The following is an 18,204-nucleotide window of genomic DNA, read 5'->3' as shown; positions in this document are numbered from 1 at the left end:
GCCCAGTGTGTTCAATGAAAAACAGGAAAATAAGCTAGGTGAGGGAGACAGGTGACCTCTCATTATTTCACAGATATGGCCTTTTATTTGCAGTTTTAGACGTAGCGATGTACCCAAACAACAACGTAAGGTAAAGCTCATAGCCATGTGATCTAACCAGTAGTTTTGAAAAGACGACTGTTCTCTTAGTCATGCTGATGAAGCCCTCGTCTCGTTTTAAATGAAAGGCTTGGAAGCAGAAATGGTTGCCTCCATTCAAGTTGCCTCTCATTACAGCTACTGACCAACACCCTGTTGTTTTGTTGTTTTTTGTCTCAGTCATTGGCAGCAGGATGTGGAGGAGGCTGATACATCAGCCATTTGTAACAGGACGTTTCCCAGCAGCAGATCTGCCAGACCAACAGCTTCTGGTGAGTGGGATGTCTCTCTGTATAGCGGTTCCTGATAAAGGTGTTTTCAGTCACTTGTGTACACCAAAACAACAACATGCACATAGAGCTGTCACAGAAGAAAGCTCACAGAAGAAAGCTCACAGGTTGTTGCGAATGAGTCTGATGCCTTAACCTGCAGCTCTTTGTAGAGGAAGTCAGAGCTTTCAAATACTCTTAGTTAATCATGAAAGATACAGTATGAATTTAAAATGGTTCAATATGAAGTGATAGAATGCAGTTCCTCTTATTATAGTATTTTATGTCATATCTGCCAAATTGTTAAAGGAATTGAGCTTAATAGATGTTAGATGAGAGGTTCATTACCTCTCATAGCTTATCTTTACCATATAGTTTTTAATAATACCAGAACATAAAAAATAGTCAAACAGCTGTTTTTAAGCATATTAACAAACAGTTTTTAAAACATTATAATGTGTTAGCTTAAGTGCTGTTGGAAGATGGATTCAATTATTTTTTGGGCATCATGAAGCTAATTTATGTTCACCTTGGCGCCTGTCTTTGAGACATGCTGAACCAACCCTATGATGACTAGTTTCATATTTATGTATATATGTATATATATTCATATATATTTATTTGTTGGAAGAAAAAATCATGTTGTTATTAATTAAGGAATTAAAAGCGACCCTTTAAATTTCTCCTGTAACTGTTTTCATGAATAACTGTTATTTTGTATTCATATGTTCTGTTCAATAGGTGGCTCCCATTGCAAGCTCATAACAATTCCAGCCAGCACGTTCAGAGTGCTGCCCTGTAAGCTGCGCTCCAACCTGGCTCAGAGGAGGTGGCATTACAGCGACAGTGCCAGCCAGTTCCTCTACGCTACACCCGAGGGGAACCTGGTCGTCGTGGCCCAGGTCGACAAAATAGAGACCTACGAGTGCTGGTCAGAGGAGGAGGGGTTTCGTCAGCTGTTAGCCAACTACTGTGTGAGGGCGGAGCCGCGGCAAGAAAGCACCACTATGATTGGTCACTCTCGCACGCCGCACATTAAGCGGGAGGAGACCATCATTCTGCCAGGAGAGTCCCGTTCTGAGCAGGTGAACACGAAGACGTACTGGAACGAGCTGATCGTGGTGTGCGCTCTGCTGGCGTTCTCCCTCGTGGTGTTCTCCCTGTTTGTCATCTACAGGAACAGAGATCACATGAAGTCCATGCTGAAGCATAACGAGTGCCCCAACATGCAGCAGAAGAAGCCGAGGATTGTGGGAAAGCCTGCTGAGAGCTTACCCCTAAATGGAAACACAATCCCAGTTTCCACGTCCGATCACAAGGGCTACCAGACGCTAAACGACAACTACATCTGCAGCACGCCCACACACGAGTCCTCACCAGACAACAGCAAGAGCTTCTCCGAGGCCTCAGACAAACGGCCGCTCAACCTGAAGGAGAGCCACGTTGAATACTCGCCAACGTGCCCGCGGCCCAGAGTGAGGCTCGGCTCAGAGATCAAAGACTCTATCGTATGAGAGCACAACGTACGCTACAAAAGATGCCACCCTGTATTTCCATGAAGGATACAGGCCACAGAGCGAAGGAGAGGAAAACCCCGACTCCTCTACATCACAGCACACCTTTTATTTTAGTCATCTTTGTTCTGTGATCAGTGCGGAGGTCATTTCATTTAACCATTTCCACTCCGAGAGCCAGAGGATGGTCTGGTCTGCCGCATAAGGCAGAAAGAAGATGCAGCACAACACTCCAGTTACAACCAGGATCGCGACTCGAGGCCGCTGCAATGAAAAGTGCTAACCTGGTCTTTGTTTGAGTCGCTCTAACAGGCCACAGATGTGCAGCTGAACCGTATGGGGAGAAAATTACCACAGTAAATCGAATATCTTCTGATATCAGTATTCATCAAAGTACCCTTTATGTGTGCAAGGTCCAACATCTCCATCACATAATATGAACAACTGTGGACAATATATTAAAAGTACTGATGTGCAGCCCGGCACCTTTTCGAGTACGTGTGACGCGCACATGCTCTGCAGAAGATGGCTTCCACATAGTCTGCACTTCTGTTATTATGCACACTATAACCAAGCTACAGCTACATGGCGACCAAGAGTTCAGGTTTAGGATAGTATAATATTGACTGTTCATTATGATCCACACATCATGGGAGAAAGTCAGACTGTACAAAAGATGAGGCGGACCAGAAGAAACGGCACATGTTGGTTAAATAAGACCTCTCAGCGCTGTTGAAACAAACGCTAAAGGACTGCAAAAAGAAGGATCAATAAATGTGATCTTAAGGAAAGCTCCAGAGGCCTGGAAACTGACAGTTTGCTCCTGAATGTATGTATGTTGTTCAAAGGCGGCCTGTATCATTCACACGTGAGCGCACCATGTAAGATTTAGGAAACCATTACGTCTTGGCTCACCTCAGACAGCCTGTCCTTCAGCACTGAGCGGCAGGTATCGTGGTGGACTCTGAAATGGCAAAGATACCCCGTTTATGATGTGAATATGGAAAAGAGATGACATTTTGTCGATGTCCACTTCTCTTCAACTTTCAGGGCAGCACCAGAATCATCATGTGCACTGTGCCAAAAGATCCAAAATAACTTGATTGTCTTACCTAAATGCAATAGTGCCATCCCGTCATGACCACTTCCATTTTTTGTGTTGCATTGATCACTGTTAAAGAGCACATGGTGATGGAACCGGAGTTTGGTTTCACTAACAGTAAAGAGGCACTAATAATAAACAAATGTGAAGTGCAAAGATGGGAGATTCTTCTAAGACTGTTATCTCATAATGAACATTTTTCTAAAGACTGCATCGGGTAAAATCATTGACTTTTATGTCAAATCTGAACTGGGGCCATGAAGAGGACTTCATATGAAAACGTGTCTTGTGGTTGTGAGGGTAAAAAAAGAAAGAAAAGAAAATCCCAGTTTGTTTGTCTGCTGCCCTTAAAGGATTTCTCTGCCGCTAAGCATACAGGTACAAGTAGTTTAAAGCTTTTGTGTTAACAGTACAAACTTTGGGTTATTAAATGGTAAAAACAAAATGACACTAATAATATGTCACTGTAGTGAGGAGATAATATCTAGTAGTCTCTTGCCCAGATTGCAGCTGCACTATGTAGTGATGTAGCTGCACAGATTAGAGCTTTATAGCTCAGTATAACGCCCACCAGGTTCCATTTCTTACATTCATGGCATTCACTAAACTCAGATGTCAAGGAGACGTTAATGTGAAAGCACAAGTAATCAGGGTCGTGAATACTTACAGGTTTGCACATGTCAGTAAAAATGGAGCGAATTCAAAGAAATGCAACTACTGAGAGACACAAGGTGTGGCTGCTTTGAAGCAATCAGTAATCACAGGGACCAGTGCAGCCATTACAAACACGATTGCACCCGCACCGCTTCGACTTTGAGACTTAACGAGCTGAATTTTCCAAAGATGTAGGAAGCTGACAGTGTTGTGTAAATCTAAATGAGAACCATTTACACGGTCATAGGGACATTATGGCACCACATGTCTTAGAATACATCACCAATTCAATGTATTGATCAAGTGAGCCTAAAGAATATATTCCAGTGTCATACAGAATCGACATTTTGCTATTTCGAACACTGAGCAGATGATGAAATGCTATGTTACTGCTACGAGTTGACAAAGTCATTGCACAGCATACTGCGCAACAGTGGTCAGTGTTTCAGTTTTTCTTAAGTTTTTGTTATGTATATAAAGTATCTGTGGTTAATATTGAGTGTTTTTAAGGGACCTTGTGCAAGATGTGTTGTAGAGGTAGTCTTGAAACTAGAGAGTGAACACTGCTGATATTTTTTTTTCATAGTCCTTTACTGCCTAATTCAGCATACATTTCAACTCTTGCACAGAAAAGTGCACATTTCTCCAGTTGGTTTCTAACAAGCATGTCAAAGCAGGGGTGCTATATGGTTTATTTTTATGCTATTCTGAATTAGATGTAGTAAGGTTTTGTAGGAAATTGGCATATTCACTTCACCTTCAAGAGTTGGATGAGAAGACAGATACAACTTTCAAGTATGCATGTTAAATATCAAATTGTCAAATTGTAGCCACAGGTTAGCTTAGCTTAGCTTAAAGACAGGAAACCGTTTGCCTGGCTATGGCCAAATGTCGCAAAACTCATGCAGCCACAGGCTGGATTACTGTCACTTGAAGGTTGCAAGGAAACCAGAAGACATCCAAAAAGTCACTACTCCTGGCCTAGAAATAATCCCTCACATAACCTTCTTTATTGTTATTTGTAGGTAGTTAAAACTACAACGTAAAAACCTTTTTATTAGAGAGCTTTAAAGTGCTGGTGGTCAGATTTCTTATTTTTGGAAAAAATCAGGCAAACCTTTTTGTCTTTATGGCCTTCTGCTAAGCCAACTGTTTGTTGACCTAAGCTTCATGTTTTGCAGACGTGAGCGAGGGACTCATTTTATCATCCAACTCTCTGAAAAAAAAGACAAGTACATTTCCCAAAAGCTCGATCCTATTCCTTGAGTCTTTTTGGTTGCTTGCAATACAATCTTACAGAATAAACCGAAGTATAACAGATCAAAAACACAAATAAATGACGGATTGTAAAAGCTTAGGTGGGGAGCAGCCCAGCTATGACACATATTCTAAAATATAAAATGTCTCTCTGGTGGCCGATTGCCCTGCTTTGAGATGCTTGAGATAACCTCACAACATGTTTTTTAAAATGCCTTTAGATGTCAAGTTGATCTGCCTTCAGCCATTTGCCACATCGTACACTAACCCAGCAGTGACCTCACCAACAAAAAAAAAATGGTGGATGGCGTGATTGTAGCCCTTCCTTCATGGGCACACTTAACTCCACAACACAACACGGGTCAACAGTAGATTTACAGACTCTCACAAGTCGCTATAAACTTTACCTGCAAACCATAACACTGGGAGCTGCTCAAAATCTTGTGCCATTCTGCTGTCTTTGCTTGTGTCAGTGTGTAACTGTGCACATCGGAAAACATCCAGCTGAGCATTCAATATTTAAGAGTAATACCAATCTCCTAAAGAAAAGTGGAACATTGGATTCCCTTTTGAACTTTTAATGTTTCCTTAAGCCAAAAAAGGTAGATACTCTGTGTAACTGTGTATTTATTAATGGTGTGCTTATCTGAAAAAGTAATACCAGTGATTGATGCTTCATTTTGAGTGGCTCCTCAGTAATGCAACATACTGTACTGGACATGAATGTAGCCACTATATCATATTTTGTAGAACATCTGCAGCAGTCTATTTTCCTAAAACAGCTTAAGTAGGCAAAACACTGCTACGGCGTTTCAGGATTTCGTTTAAACGATCATACTACACAGACATGGCACAATAGAAGTAATGAATCGTGTGTGCTGCACGGTGTAGTGCTACAGTGAGGCGCCAGCACGGCTCCAAATTGTCCACATCTACTCGACCATGAGACTCAGCAACAGCTTTGCCTCAGCATACGGAACAGCATACGCTTAGACGACTGAATAACTATTAGACAAATGTGGTCTTGCCTGCATGATTTCCTTTTTTTTATTTGTTGTGTACAAATAACATTGTGAACTGTATTTTTTGTATCATTGAGATTGTGACTGTTGTTTTTATTATATTGTACATAAAAAGCACTTTATTTTAATTTTTTTAAGATAAATGAATAAAATACATGTTTTGACACATGCATGTGTGAGTCCATTTCATGCTGTAAAGTCTGAGACATTTCTAAAGACACACTTGACAGATGTTCACTTCTACAGTTTAGGATATGGAAACTACACACTCCAACAATTTCTACATACTTGCCATCTTATTTAGAGTTTTGTGATGCAGCTGTTTAATCTCTAATCACACAAAGAATCATTAATCTGGTTAATGATAACAAATCACTTTAAACTGGTTTGTTTCATTTTAAAGATGGTATCCAAAACACTTAATGGAAACGCTGAATCGTTTAACTTGATTGTATAGATCTGTGTTTTTGGCACTGAAGTGGTTCTCACATTCGGAGACTAGCATCACTCATCCTTTAGTCATCACTGGCTCATACTTAAGCTTCTGAAAAACCAGCTGGCTTGTAGCGGCCAATCATTTTCAAGCAGGGTTACAGAACGGTCACCATAACCTGCTTTATTTTGTGTACACTCTGGTCATGGACGCACACAGTTCCAGAGGGCAGGCCTGTCATAAACGTCAGCTTTGAGAATCAATACATGCAGTTATTTTTGGACAGTGTGTGTAGCTGCCAGCCTGTACTGAATGTTGTTTACTCAGAGGGGACAGATGACACAGGGATTCTCACTGCTGCTCTCTGTGATCATGGTGGAGCACAGGTCGAGACTGGTTTCTCTGCTTCATTTAATCCACTTCACGGTTAAATACAAACCACCTGGGGATAAAGCAGGTCCCTCTCAAGATCAATAGATGCTCCTTTATCTCAACAAGGAGCATAAGAAGTTAAAACTGGGCTTCTTTAAATGTCTTTATTCTGTTATTGTTTTTGTTTCTTTATTCAGCTGCTGCGAGCTTTAAACAAGTCTTCACTCACACTTGCACACTACGTATCAAAGACGTGACACCTACATGTGGGCTGCTTGGATGACTCACAATATACTGTCTCACATAAAAAGACCTTAATACAGACGGAAATGTCTCATCTGTCTTAATCATGTATTAAAGATGTCATCTAACCGCTGGTAATGAAAAACACAATTCTGTCAATCTGGCCTCATAAAAGAAAACAGACTCTTAGGATCAAATCTTATTTCTCAGAACATCAAAACCTGGTTTAAGGTTCTTTGTTCACAGAGACTTACAGTTCAAGTCAAAGGAGAATCAAAAGGTGCTCTGGCACTTTCATGGTCCTTTACAGTTTTATCTCGGTGCTACCAATGAAGAGCATACGTTTGTGATTCATGGAAATCACTAAAGGAGTTAGTTAATGAGTGTAACGCAAACATATATCTGCTTCTTCTAAATCTATTATTTTAATGTCAACTAGGTTAGCATTAACAGCTACTTTTAACCATGATTGTCAACCACCAATACGTTTGTTGACTTGACTTGAATGCCCCCCTTACCCTTATCCACTGAGGATAAGAAGAGTTCAGTTCAACAGTTTTGACTATTTTGAACACACGCTGCATGAACTCAGTGCACACTTTGTCATAATTGTCAACAATGACGCCCTTGAGCACTAAAATATCTAATGGAAATGTCTAATGGAAACGTTAGCCTCGACAATTAGCGCTCATGAAAGTGAGCCACTGTCACTTATATTTATATGCAGACCAATAAGATGTATTGGAAATAATTCCATTTCTTTTGAGGTCATGAGATATTTGTACGTAAGCTGGACCAACATCAACACATCCTTAACACATCTAATGACAGTAAAGATGAACTGTGAGGTAGATGTTACCTTTGTTTATCACCATGTTCACACACCATATTTCCTCTGATGTCACACTCAGCGTGGGTGACTCGTATGTCATTACGAAGTCTAAAAGCTGTGTTACAGAGTTTTTTCATGTATGTAATGGTTATCATTTCACTGTTTCAAAAAACTGCTTCAAACCTCACAGCAGGTTCAAATTCCTACGATTGTAAACAACGCTCAAATTTACAGCAATGCTGTTTTGGTTGCGGTGGAAACTAAAGGCCATAAGGTAGGTTATGTAACTTATCAGTCGGGCTTGGGGGCATAATTGGAACGAGGGGTGTCTTCACTGAGTGCTTATCCTTTCATTAGGGCACAAGTATTTTGTTTTTATTATTGTTTTGAATGACAAACTTACAGCTTTATAAGAAGATCTCTTAAAAATAATTCAAGCCAGAGAAACGAATGACAACACAAAGACAGCTCGTCTGTTTCTCTATCAAAAATATGTGCTTCATTCTGCTAGCAGGACACATATAAAACATATTTCACTTGATGCATTTCTGATCATGAACATGCACAGACTGACATCAGTGTCATTGTTTTGTTGAGCCTCAAACCGCAAGCAGAGGAAACTCTGCCCGGAGAGGACGTGAATAAGACTCACCTTATTGATGTCCTAACAGACCTGCTGACAGAGCTGCAGCTGCAAGAAGGAATAAACGGCCTCTTCACTCACTAAGTGACCGCACATTGTCACAAAAGCAAAGTCGGGTGTGACAGGACTCTTACCACAGCATCTTTCCTCCATTTTCAGCCTTTTTTTCTCACACTTTTAGCTGATGTTTGTCTCTCTTTCTGTGTCTCCAAATCAACTATATATCAACGTCTTCTCTCTCTTTTGATGCTCTGTGACAGATTTCATTAACTTTCAACACCAGCCACTCATCTGCTGTCACCGCCCATTTGATAAAGAGCAAAGACGGTAATTTGCTGTTCATTATTAACAAATCACTGTGCTGTGAAAAGTGCCTTTTGTTTGCCTCAGCCTTGAAAACAATTACAGTCAGCGTGCGTTTCAGCTGTGATTGCATTGCATATTTCATGGCAACGCTTCGCTGATGGTGTAATTGAAAAGCAGATTTACTTTTTCACAGTCAATGAGAGGAACTGGAGCTCTTTTAATTCAGTGCCGACCCAACCTCCAAGGTCACACTCCAACTCATGTCTTTAGAAATGTATTTACTGGGTGGTTAATACCGTTTAATGGATGATCATTTTGACTTATCTGGTAATAGCCCCAAACTCTCACCATTTAAAAGGAAGGTCATCCAGAAATAGAATTGACTAGTTCTTGCTATTATCTGATTTAGTTTGGTCCAGTCTTAATCTTATAGTTAATAAAGAATGAAAATAATGATAATATTTACATATAAGATATCTGCTCTCTCAGTTCTTCATGACTCATATGACTGGTAAATATTAAGCTACAACCAGCAAAGAAGTAGCTTAGCTTGTCTTAGAGCAGTCAGGTTCCCGACCTTTTTTCCTTGGAGCCCCCCATCCTTAGCTCTACGAAAAGCTGAGACCCCCAAGGACCCAATCGGGAAAAAAAAATAGGAGACCACTGAGGACACAGGTAGGCCTGCTCTAATTAAATGTAAAAAAAAGAGTCCTTCTTACAAATTCAAGTGTTAAATCCCAAAAAAGTGTGCAGACATTTACTTTTGCTATTTCATAAACGGTTCTGTGGCAGTTTTTTTTCTTAGTCACTAGCTGTAACTTCCTCCTGTGCAGGCTTTTAGCTGAGGCAGAGAGAACGTTACACGTCAAGTATTTTCATTCTGAAGAGGACAGTTCACTCAATATTAATATAATAAAAATAAAAGAAGCTGAAATTTTATTTTTTATATTTTGATTTTAAAGCTCAAAAATGTATCAAAATTACATCAAATTCTCCAAAATCTCATCCTGTGTCATTGTATATTCAGCGAAAGTGAAACCAGAATATCACAAATGTGTGGGTGATAACTAGTGCTTGTAATATGTGTTTTGAGCTGTACCTTAATTTGTTTATACTGTCTCAGCCAATCGATTTCTTCTCTAAATATTGAAGATCAATGACTTTGTCTGTAAACATAAAGACACAAACACTGTACATGTGAACATGCACACATTGTTCTGCCCCATATTCACACTTTAATGAGCATGTGCACACATTTTGCTGTTACTGTAAACGAGCTCAGCTGGTTCAGAAAAAGACCAGACATGTACAAGTACTTAAAAGAAGCTTACATTCTTGATAGCCACCATGTTGAGCAGTCAGTGTGCAGAGGCCAAAAGGTGCAATACCATTAAAAAAAGAGTGAAGCAGAGCAGAAGTACATGTTCTCTGTTTCTAAATGGACACAAAGCAGTGAAGAAGCAACATGCTGTAACACTTACTTACTTCTGCTGCTTGAAATGTCTATATAGTTTTATAAAAAGTCCTCCTGCAACCTCATTAAAGTAGTTGTGTGATTCTGAGTCTGACTCATTAAGCGACATCGATTGACATGTGTTAGGACAGAGACACCAATCTGATGTATTTGTAGATGATGTATCGCACCTCCTGTCACATCATCATGTATACAATGTGTAACATTGTAGGGTCAGTTTATGTGAAGGCTTTATGTGGGCTATTAAACAGAAACATGATTTGAAACATCTATTAATCATTGTGTCGTCAGTATCATTGTTATTGCAAAGATATGTCCTTTATTCCAGAAGCATTATTTAAACTCAGTTCTGTCTCCGCCCTCAGCATAATGAAACATGAGGAGTACCTGTCTGTCTGTGTCTATATTTATCAACCACATGATGAGCGTCATAATCACACATTGCTTCAAAGGAAAATCTTGTATCTTGTAAATCCGTTTTTGTGTCAGAGTAAAATGATGTTGCTTGATAACCTTTGGCTCTTTTTTTTATCTCTATATAAAACATGAGAAACGTTTGATTAATATGGTTATAATTGAGATTTTAAAATGCAGCAGGTCGGAGAGGGGATATTACAGACTGGCACCTGGGCTCCAGAGTTCAACCATCATAGCACTGTTTGCTTCTGACTTTGTATTTAAGGGGTCATTTTTCTGAACCAGATTTCCTGTGCTGTAAAGAGATGCATGGTGGAGGGACCAGCGAGATTATGAAGCTTGAACTGAGATCTTTTTTTTCTGAGTCCTGTGTGTCCTCATCAGCTAAATTCTCTGAGCTATACCACAGCCTAACCTCTGGAAATAAACTGAACCCTCTATATAGATGTAATGTTACGGAGCCTTTCCAAATGCTATAAGCTTCAAGCTAAAGCTGGGAGTTTCTTAAATGCATCTGTAGAAATGAGGTTTGACTTCACGCCGATTAAATGACTACAGCCGCCTTTGCTGCAGGAAACATACGGCTAAAATTAAAACATGAAAAGCTAAAAGTAGATGCAGTACATTGTGTCTATTTTCTCTTCCATTTGTACTTTGACACTGTCCTATTCAACATCCTAAATACCACAGCAGCAGCTCTAACATGACAATACATTTCGCCCAATTCTCTCCTATCACCACAAATTCAGCAGAGAAGACATAAAGAGATGAAGCCTCTTCTCTGAATTTAATTAGATGAGCCGACTGCGTCTTTTCTTTGCATTTCGCGTCTCTTATTACCACTGAGCTCCTCACTCCTGCTCTGTTTAAAGAAAACTTGCCAGAACCCACAGTCAGTCTGCCGGGCCTTATGCTTGAATTTGAGTGAGATTTACCAAAACTGCGAGCAGAGTAGCGTGGATGATAGTGGATACGGTTTGAGTTTTCTCAAATTGAAGCATGTTGCTGACTCTGCATTTGTTCCTCATCACTATTCAGCTCTTCATCTGCTTCTCCTGTTATCTGAGATGGGGGGGAAAGCTAAACTGGTAACTTAATTATACGCCCTGTAATCTGAGAGCTGATGATAAATATTCACTAGATTTCAGCAAGAAGAAAGAGCTTATTGGCTATAAATAGGCTGTGAAGTAGCTCACAAGCTTCTGGCCGATGTAAAGAATATAATATGCTTTAAGTGCTAATGTTAAAATACAACAGTTACAGAACAAATGTCTTGCAGGGACAGTCATTGTGCATGTTTGCCTCATGAATGACCACATTTGGTAAAAGCCTGTACTATCATTATTTGAAAAAAAAAAAAAACAAGTTTATTTTTTAACCCCCATAAGTAAAGAGCTAATAAAACACATGAACAGATGATATACCTATAGCATAACAAGCTGACAAACCCAATGTCCACCACTAAGAGCCAAGTGTAAAATAATAGCTTTGTGTTTGCTTCCACCTAGTGGTGAGATTGAGACTGCAGTATTTCTCTGTCTACTGGCATACTTTGTTTAATGACAGAACTTGGCAGAGCCCAGTGTTACACAACACACAGAAAACACAGATGTATCATTTCTTCATTCAAATGTTTGAGCAGGTTGTTATTTCTAATGCTATGTACGAAAAAGTTACATTTCTATAAAGAGCTCCTCTGTGCGACCACGATCAATAGAAGTTGACCATTCAGGGGGCAGCATTGAATCATGTGACCAAAAATATGGATGGGGCTTTTTGTACTTAATACAACTTGTCCAAATAACATTTAAGTGTTCTCTCTTATAGGCAGAAAGATCTTCAGAAATGGAACCGAATAGCTTGCAGTTCAGAAAACTATTTATCAACTAGACACTGGAAAAAAAGAATGACAAAAAAAAAAACATTCAGAAAACCGCCTAGAACAAGATTCACCTGTCGATTATTTACAAGGACAGGTGACTCCGTTTTTAGTTATATTTTGAAAGGAGGCAGCCAGCAGACTGACGTGTTTGTTTACTTTCTTAATATGACTTGAAACTGGATTGTAAAAGGGATGAATTAAGTATCTTTAATCATATAAGTGAGGCTTAAAGCTGACAATGATTACGCCTATTTGACAGAACCTGGAAGTTTCATGAAGGAAAATTTTGATCAGATATTCTAGCAGCACTATAGAAGTGGATAAATGCATATCTTTGTTTTTAACATCATAGTATAAAAGATCATTATTCAAGCTGTCTGTTCAGTAAAGGCTATAATAAATACTCAACTGTTTGTTCTTGTGTCAACAAGTTAATATGGTTTCATCCTGTTAGTTATCATTAAAGTATAATGTTATTGCCTTCACTGGATTACTATACTTTTGGTTTTAGAGCCTATAGAGATGTATTTCAAAGGCTAAGTAGAAGAAATATGATGGGCAAAATGATTTGGATCAGCCATTAAAGAAATGCTACAAGATACAAATAGCTCTTTAAAAACAAACTGTTGCCTTCCAGCTCTCCCTCAATAAATGCAGATTATGTGGATATATTCAACAAAATGTGTTTTAAAGTAATGTTCAGAATGACTCAGGCAAGCATGAACTAAAAAGATACACTTTATTTGAAACCAGCAGGGGACATTTTTGTACAAAAATACACAACTGTTACGCAGATTTTTGTGTCGGGAAATTGTTCATCCTTTTCCTGCTGCTTACACCGTTGATACTCCTTTGCATGCAGCACCAACGTGTCACCACCACTAACTTGCTCAGACATAATTTTACCAAGTAAAATAACAAATCCATGAAGAAACGTCATTTGCCATAGGGAAGAAAGTAGGATCCTAGATTCTTGAGTCTGGACAAAAATGACAGATCCATTCTCATAAATATCAGGAAAACTGCTGAACATGGGCTGTTTTTGAAACACTTGAGTTGAATGAGTCTCGGACATCATTCTTTACTGGACTTGGTGTCTCCCTTTCCCCCTCCATCCGACTTCTTCTGCTTCTGTTGCATTATCTCAGCATCCCTAGAAGAAAGGCACAAACAAATGAGAAAAAATGTGTGACGACAAACAAAAGCTGAACATACTCTACCTCAGTGGAGCCAATATAGGATCACCCAATATGCCCTCTTAACTCAAACATATTTGAAGACTTTGTTTTAATTGATTCTTAGCCATTTTTTATTGAAAACATTATGCGAGGATGATTTACAGTACAGGTACATTGTTAGTAGTTTGATAATACTGTCTTTATATGACCAAAATAAGCCACGATTTCATGATCATCCAGTTCTGAAACACATGTTAACCACTCCTACAATAAACCCTTTCCTGAGTTTGTCTGCATCCACTTTCTAGAGTCCCATCACGCAGTCTGCTGCCTACCTTTGCTTCCGAGCAGCAGCAGACAGCCCATCGTCCCCCCTCTTCCCTTTCCCTCCATCATTCTGTTTTTTGGCATTCTTGGCGCGTGCAAGCTCACGCTGGTTTCCTCCTGTAGGTCACACAACAGGGAAAGAAAACAATGCATTAGAACAAACAACACTGTACTGAGTAATACTTAAGGTATGTGAGCTGCACCCTTAAAACACTTATATTTACATAATGCTTCAAAAAGATACATCAAAAGCTAAAAATAAAAAAAAATAAAAACATTTTTAGTCTCTACCAATCATTTTTTACAAGTGAAATAAGGTACTTTAATGTTAAACAGGGCTGTAAGGCAGTATTAGTACATGTGGAGCAGATGATGACAACAGACGACGTGGCAGAGAGGCGCTATGGAGCAGCTTCACAACAACAGCACAGAGGGCAGCAAACTATCTTCTGGGTTATTCAAGGCAAGCCACAACATGTATAATGCATAAAACAGCAAGAACAAGATTTTGACAAAACATTTGCAACACATGTTGATGCCCAGATATCAGTGTTGTGATACCTCTGCTGAACGGGCTTCGACTAAAAGCTGGACAACACTGGCCTATCTTTGTTGATAAACGTACATCTCATATATATATCGAATGATGTTTCCCAGTCTATTCCATTCAACCCCACTGATACAATACATTCAATTGTGTCAGAGATTCATAACCTAAGACGACACTCCTTGAACGTATTATGTAAGAAGAAAAACATTACGGCAGGTCTTTTTCAGCACATAGACGGAGCCCGGGGTCGGCGGCGGCCAAGGCTAAAAGGCGTCAAAACAACGGCCATGCAATCGAGTTAAGTACATGAATGCCTTACAGCTAAAATATATGTCGATACCCACTGGTCATTTTAGTAATCGACGCTTCTGTCGCCCAAAATCCAAATATGCTCAGCCGAAGGGCCGTAGGTTCCCCTCTCGTCTCGTCAGTAGGTTGCGCCTGACTGTCGATGTCTAATATACGCGAGACTTCCCTTCGTCACCGAGAACATTCTTTCTCTCCCCCGGTTACACTGCGCATGCGCTGAAAAAGCAGGCGTCGATATCAATTATGCTACTGGACACTTGGTGGTGATATGAAACGTTTAAATGACAAAACAGCATCAAATCTAGTTTTACATTACATTACATTTAATCTTTCATATTTAATTTACAACCATTTATGACTCTGTTTTTGTACATTTACATTTAATCTTTCATATTTAATTTACTACCATTTACGACTCTGTTTTTGCACATTTACATTTAATCTTTCATATTTAATTTACTACCATTTACGACTCTGTTTTTGCACATTTACATTTAATCTTTCATATTTAATTTACTACCATTTATGACTCTGTTCTTGCACATTTACATTTAATCTTCCTATTTAAGACTAGTAATGCTTAGTTAAATCCTGGTTGTATATATTCACATTCTTAGTTTTGATATTTTTAGTGCTTATTTACTTTGTAGTTAATATTATATTGTGTTTAGATTTGCTAACATTGTGTTTTTTACTCATATTGTGTGTTGGATAACCTGCTGCTGTAACGCCACAATTTCCCAGTTTGGGATCAATAAAGTAATTCTATTATATTCTATTCTATCCCTCTCCTTCTTACTGCATCTCCCCCTCTATTTCACTTTCCAAGCCCACCACAGTTTCGGCAGATGGCGCTGTTCATCATAAGGTCATTAAGTTAAATTTGCTCTTGGTTTCTGCCTCTTAAAGGAAGTTTTTGTCTTTGAAACATAAGCTAATATAGAGTAGCCTATGGTCTTTAACCTGCTTTTAAAGTGTCTTGAGATAACATTTGTTGTGAATTGTCGCTATACAAATAAAGATGGATTGATTGATGTGTTTTCAATAGCCTACTATTCAAATCTGTTTCCAAAGCCGTACAACTATATTTTTCATCATTAGCCTATTAATATTTTTCACAAATGAGCAACCGGTGAAGGGCGAAAGTTGTGGCTGCAAGCTTCAGAAATACCAAGGTCCACAATGAAGCCCTTAAATTCACCTACTAGGCTATTTTATAAAGTAGATAATCCTTGTAGTGTTGGGGTTTTTGCTCGTCATCGTTAGTGGTGAAGTTGACATTGTGGTACAAAACCCATACAAAAACGACTCTATGTCGCCCTGTATCGCTCAACTTTGGTCTAAACTATAACCATTCTGTGCTATGTTTCACCTTCTTCGCATGCCACAAACTATCTCCAACTCAAATCACTCAACCAACACTGCTTCTAACACAATAGTTGTATCTAGCCTATACTCACAAACATATGCAACCTTCAAAACACACCTCAAACAGTGGATTAAAGAAAACCAAGTCTGTGACCACCTTTAACCTCTATTATTGTCTTGTGTCACTTGTGCCTTTGTCTTTGTATTTGTATTTTATTTGTAATTTGTCTTTCTCTGTTACCTGCCTAGGAACAACAGCTGGAAACTAGCACTTCTGCTATAATCTGGCATTTTTACAGCTGTAAGTGTTACAGCTGTTCATTAATATGCACTGTCCCTAACAAATAAATAAATAAAAATACACCAAACCGCTCAGAGCCCAAATGGAAAGGCCTCTTCTAGCAATGCAAATTCAAATGGCTAGCACAGGGCATCACTCACCCACTGAAGCTGAACACCCCTCTGGATGCAGATATGGGTCCTTGAGGTGCAAAAATGTTTGTTTTGGTAGAATATCATCCTAGGCTATGAACTAGGCTACAAACAGCCAGCAGGTGGCAGGCTATGCTAAAGTAACTAAGAGATGAAGGCTGTTGGACTTCTGTGGAATCCACATTGACATTCGTAATAAAAGTCAATTCAAAAAGCAGTTTTTACAATAGGCCTACGTTTCTACTGAATAGATGAATTACATGAAAATTACTAAATTAAAAAATGTAAAACAAACTAAATTAACTGGTTTTAGTAGCCTTTATACTAAAAATTCTGAAATTGCTTGTTATTCATTGGACCACATGATTCAATTAGAATGTCAAAAATAAACATGAGAATGAATCATCTGATTAAGAATGACTGCACAGCTGTAGTTTATAGTGCAAAATGGAATCTTTAATAGTGATTTAGAGTGTTTATTTCAATTATACAATAAGAACCACATCATGTTTTCCTTGCAGTTTTGGTAGAGTGATTTTATTGACTGTCTGGAAGTTGAATAAGCTGAAAGACTGAGTCATGTCTGCCTAAAACTGAACTTCAACCCACACACCGAAACTGTGAAAAACCAATAAGGCAACTTACTGCTAAACCTGCATGAGCCTATATGCACTGTATGGATGTTAGGAAAAAGCAACTGCTTCAGGATAATTTGATCAATTCATATTTCATAAAGATCAACTGTACACTTCATGTTGTCGAGATGATAATAATTTAATCATCCACACATTTCTTCGGGGATAGAAATCTTCAAATGTGAGCAAGGCGGTGGAAGTGAGCATGTAGGAGCAGAATAAAGACAGGGCTGGGTTTCTTGCTGAAAGACAAATACAGTATTTTAAGGACATAATTACTGTTTGAATACAATGAGCCATCAAACTGCTGCTGTGATTGTCTCGCCAACAGTCTATTTGAGTGAAGAATAAGGTCTTCATGGAATTTAATTATATGCCTTAAATTTGCTCTGGTCTGCTGCCCTCAGTATTTGTATCCTTGATGGCTAAAAGAATCACAGATGAAAGTCGAGCTAACACTTCTTTTGTCATGTTTTATCTTTAAATCCTGCATCTGCAAGCATGGTGAGTGAGCGTTCACTTTGTCTTTGATGTAACATGTGGTCACACATCACTGACAGGAATACACAATAAACACAGTAAGTAAAGAGAAATGCTTATATATGTGATAAATTTAACTTTAGGCAACAAGTGCTGTTTTTTTTTTTTTTTTGATGAAGTGGACCAAAAGAGCACCCATACTCACTGAAGAAATGCAGTCGAGTCCGAGCAGCCACAGGGTATCTATGATCTTCTTCAAAGAGGTGTAGCATGTCCTGGACATGCAAAAAGGGGTGAATAACTTTACTATAGCTAACGGAAGCTCACCACACATTAGTTAACTAGACTACTAAATGAACTAGAACTA

The 18,204-nt window shown here is 38.9% G+C and overlaps 2 protein-coding genes across 3 annotated transcripts in view; one reads left to right on the top strand and one right to left on the bottom strand.

Annotated features, from left to right (window-relative positions):
- The window catches only part of sema4bb (sema domain, immunoglobulin domain (Ig), transmembrane domain (TM) and short cytoplasmic domain, (semaphorin) 4Bb), a 56,837-nt gene extending 50,713 nt beyond the window's left edge, over positions 1-6,124 (top strand). For both annotated transcript variants that reach the window (XM_061040380.1, XM_061040372.1), the window contains exons 14-15: positions 319-410; positions 1,149-6,124. In XM_061040380.1, the coding sequence (XP_060896363.1) occupies positions 319-410; positions 1,149-1,921 (865 nt within the window). In that variant the 3' untranslated portion in view covers positions 1,922-6,124. The remainder of the gene's footprint in view (positions 1-318; positions 411-1,148) is intronic.
- A 7,154-nt stretch (positions 6,125-13,278) lies between these two features.
- Positions 13,279-15,122, bottom strand: serf2b (small EDRK-rich factor 2b). Its single transcript, XM_061040361.1, has 3 exons — positions 14,958-15,122; positions 14,072-14,180; positions 13,279-13,711 (listed from the first exon to the last, which is right to left on the bottom strand). Exons 1-3 carry the CDS (start codon positions 14,962-14,964, stop codon positions 13,633-13,635), a joined length of 195 nt encoding a protein of 64 aa, XP_060896344.1. The 5' UTR covers positions 14,965-15,122; the 3' UTR covers positions 13,279-13,632.
- Positions 15,123-18,204: the final 3,082 nt, after the last annotated feature.

The sequence above is a fragment of the Labrus mixtus genome, chromosome 1, assembly GCF_963584025.1.
Source record: "Labrus mixtus chromosome 1, fLabMix1.1, whole genome shotgun sequence".
In the NCBI taxonomy this organism is placed as follows: Eukaryota; Metazoa; Chordata; class Actinopteri; order Labriformes; family Labridae; genus Labrus; species Labrus mixtus.
Note: the sequence above shows the minus strand (reverse complement) of the source record. Positions and strands in the feature narration are given on the sequence as shown.

Coding starts and splice junctions, on each gene's coding strand:
- serf2b (XM_061040361.1), bottom strand. Junction 13,712..14,071: donor GCTGCTGCTCGGAAGCAAAG/GTAGGCAGCAGA, acceptor CCTTTCTTCTAG/GGATGCTGAGATAATGCAAC.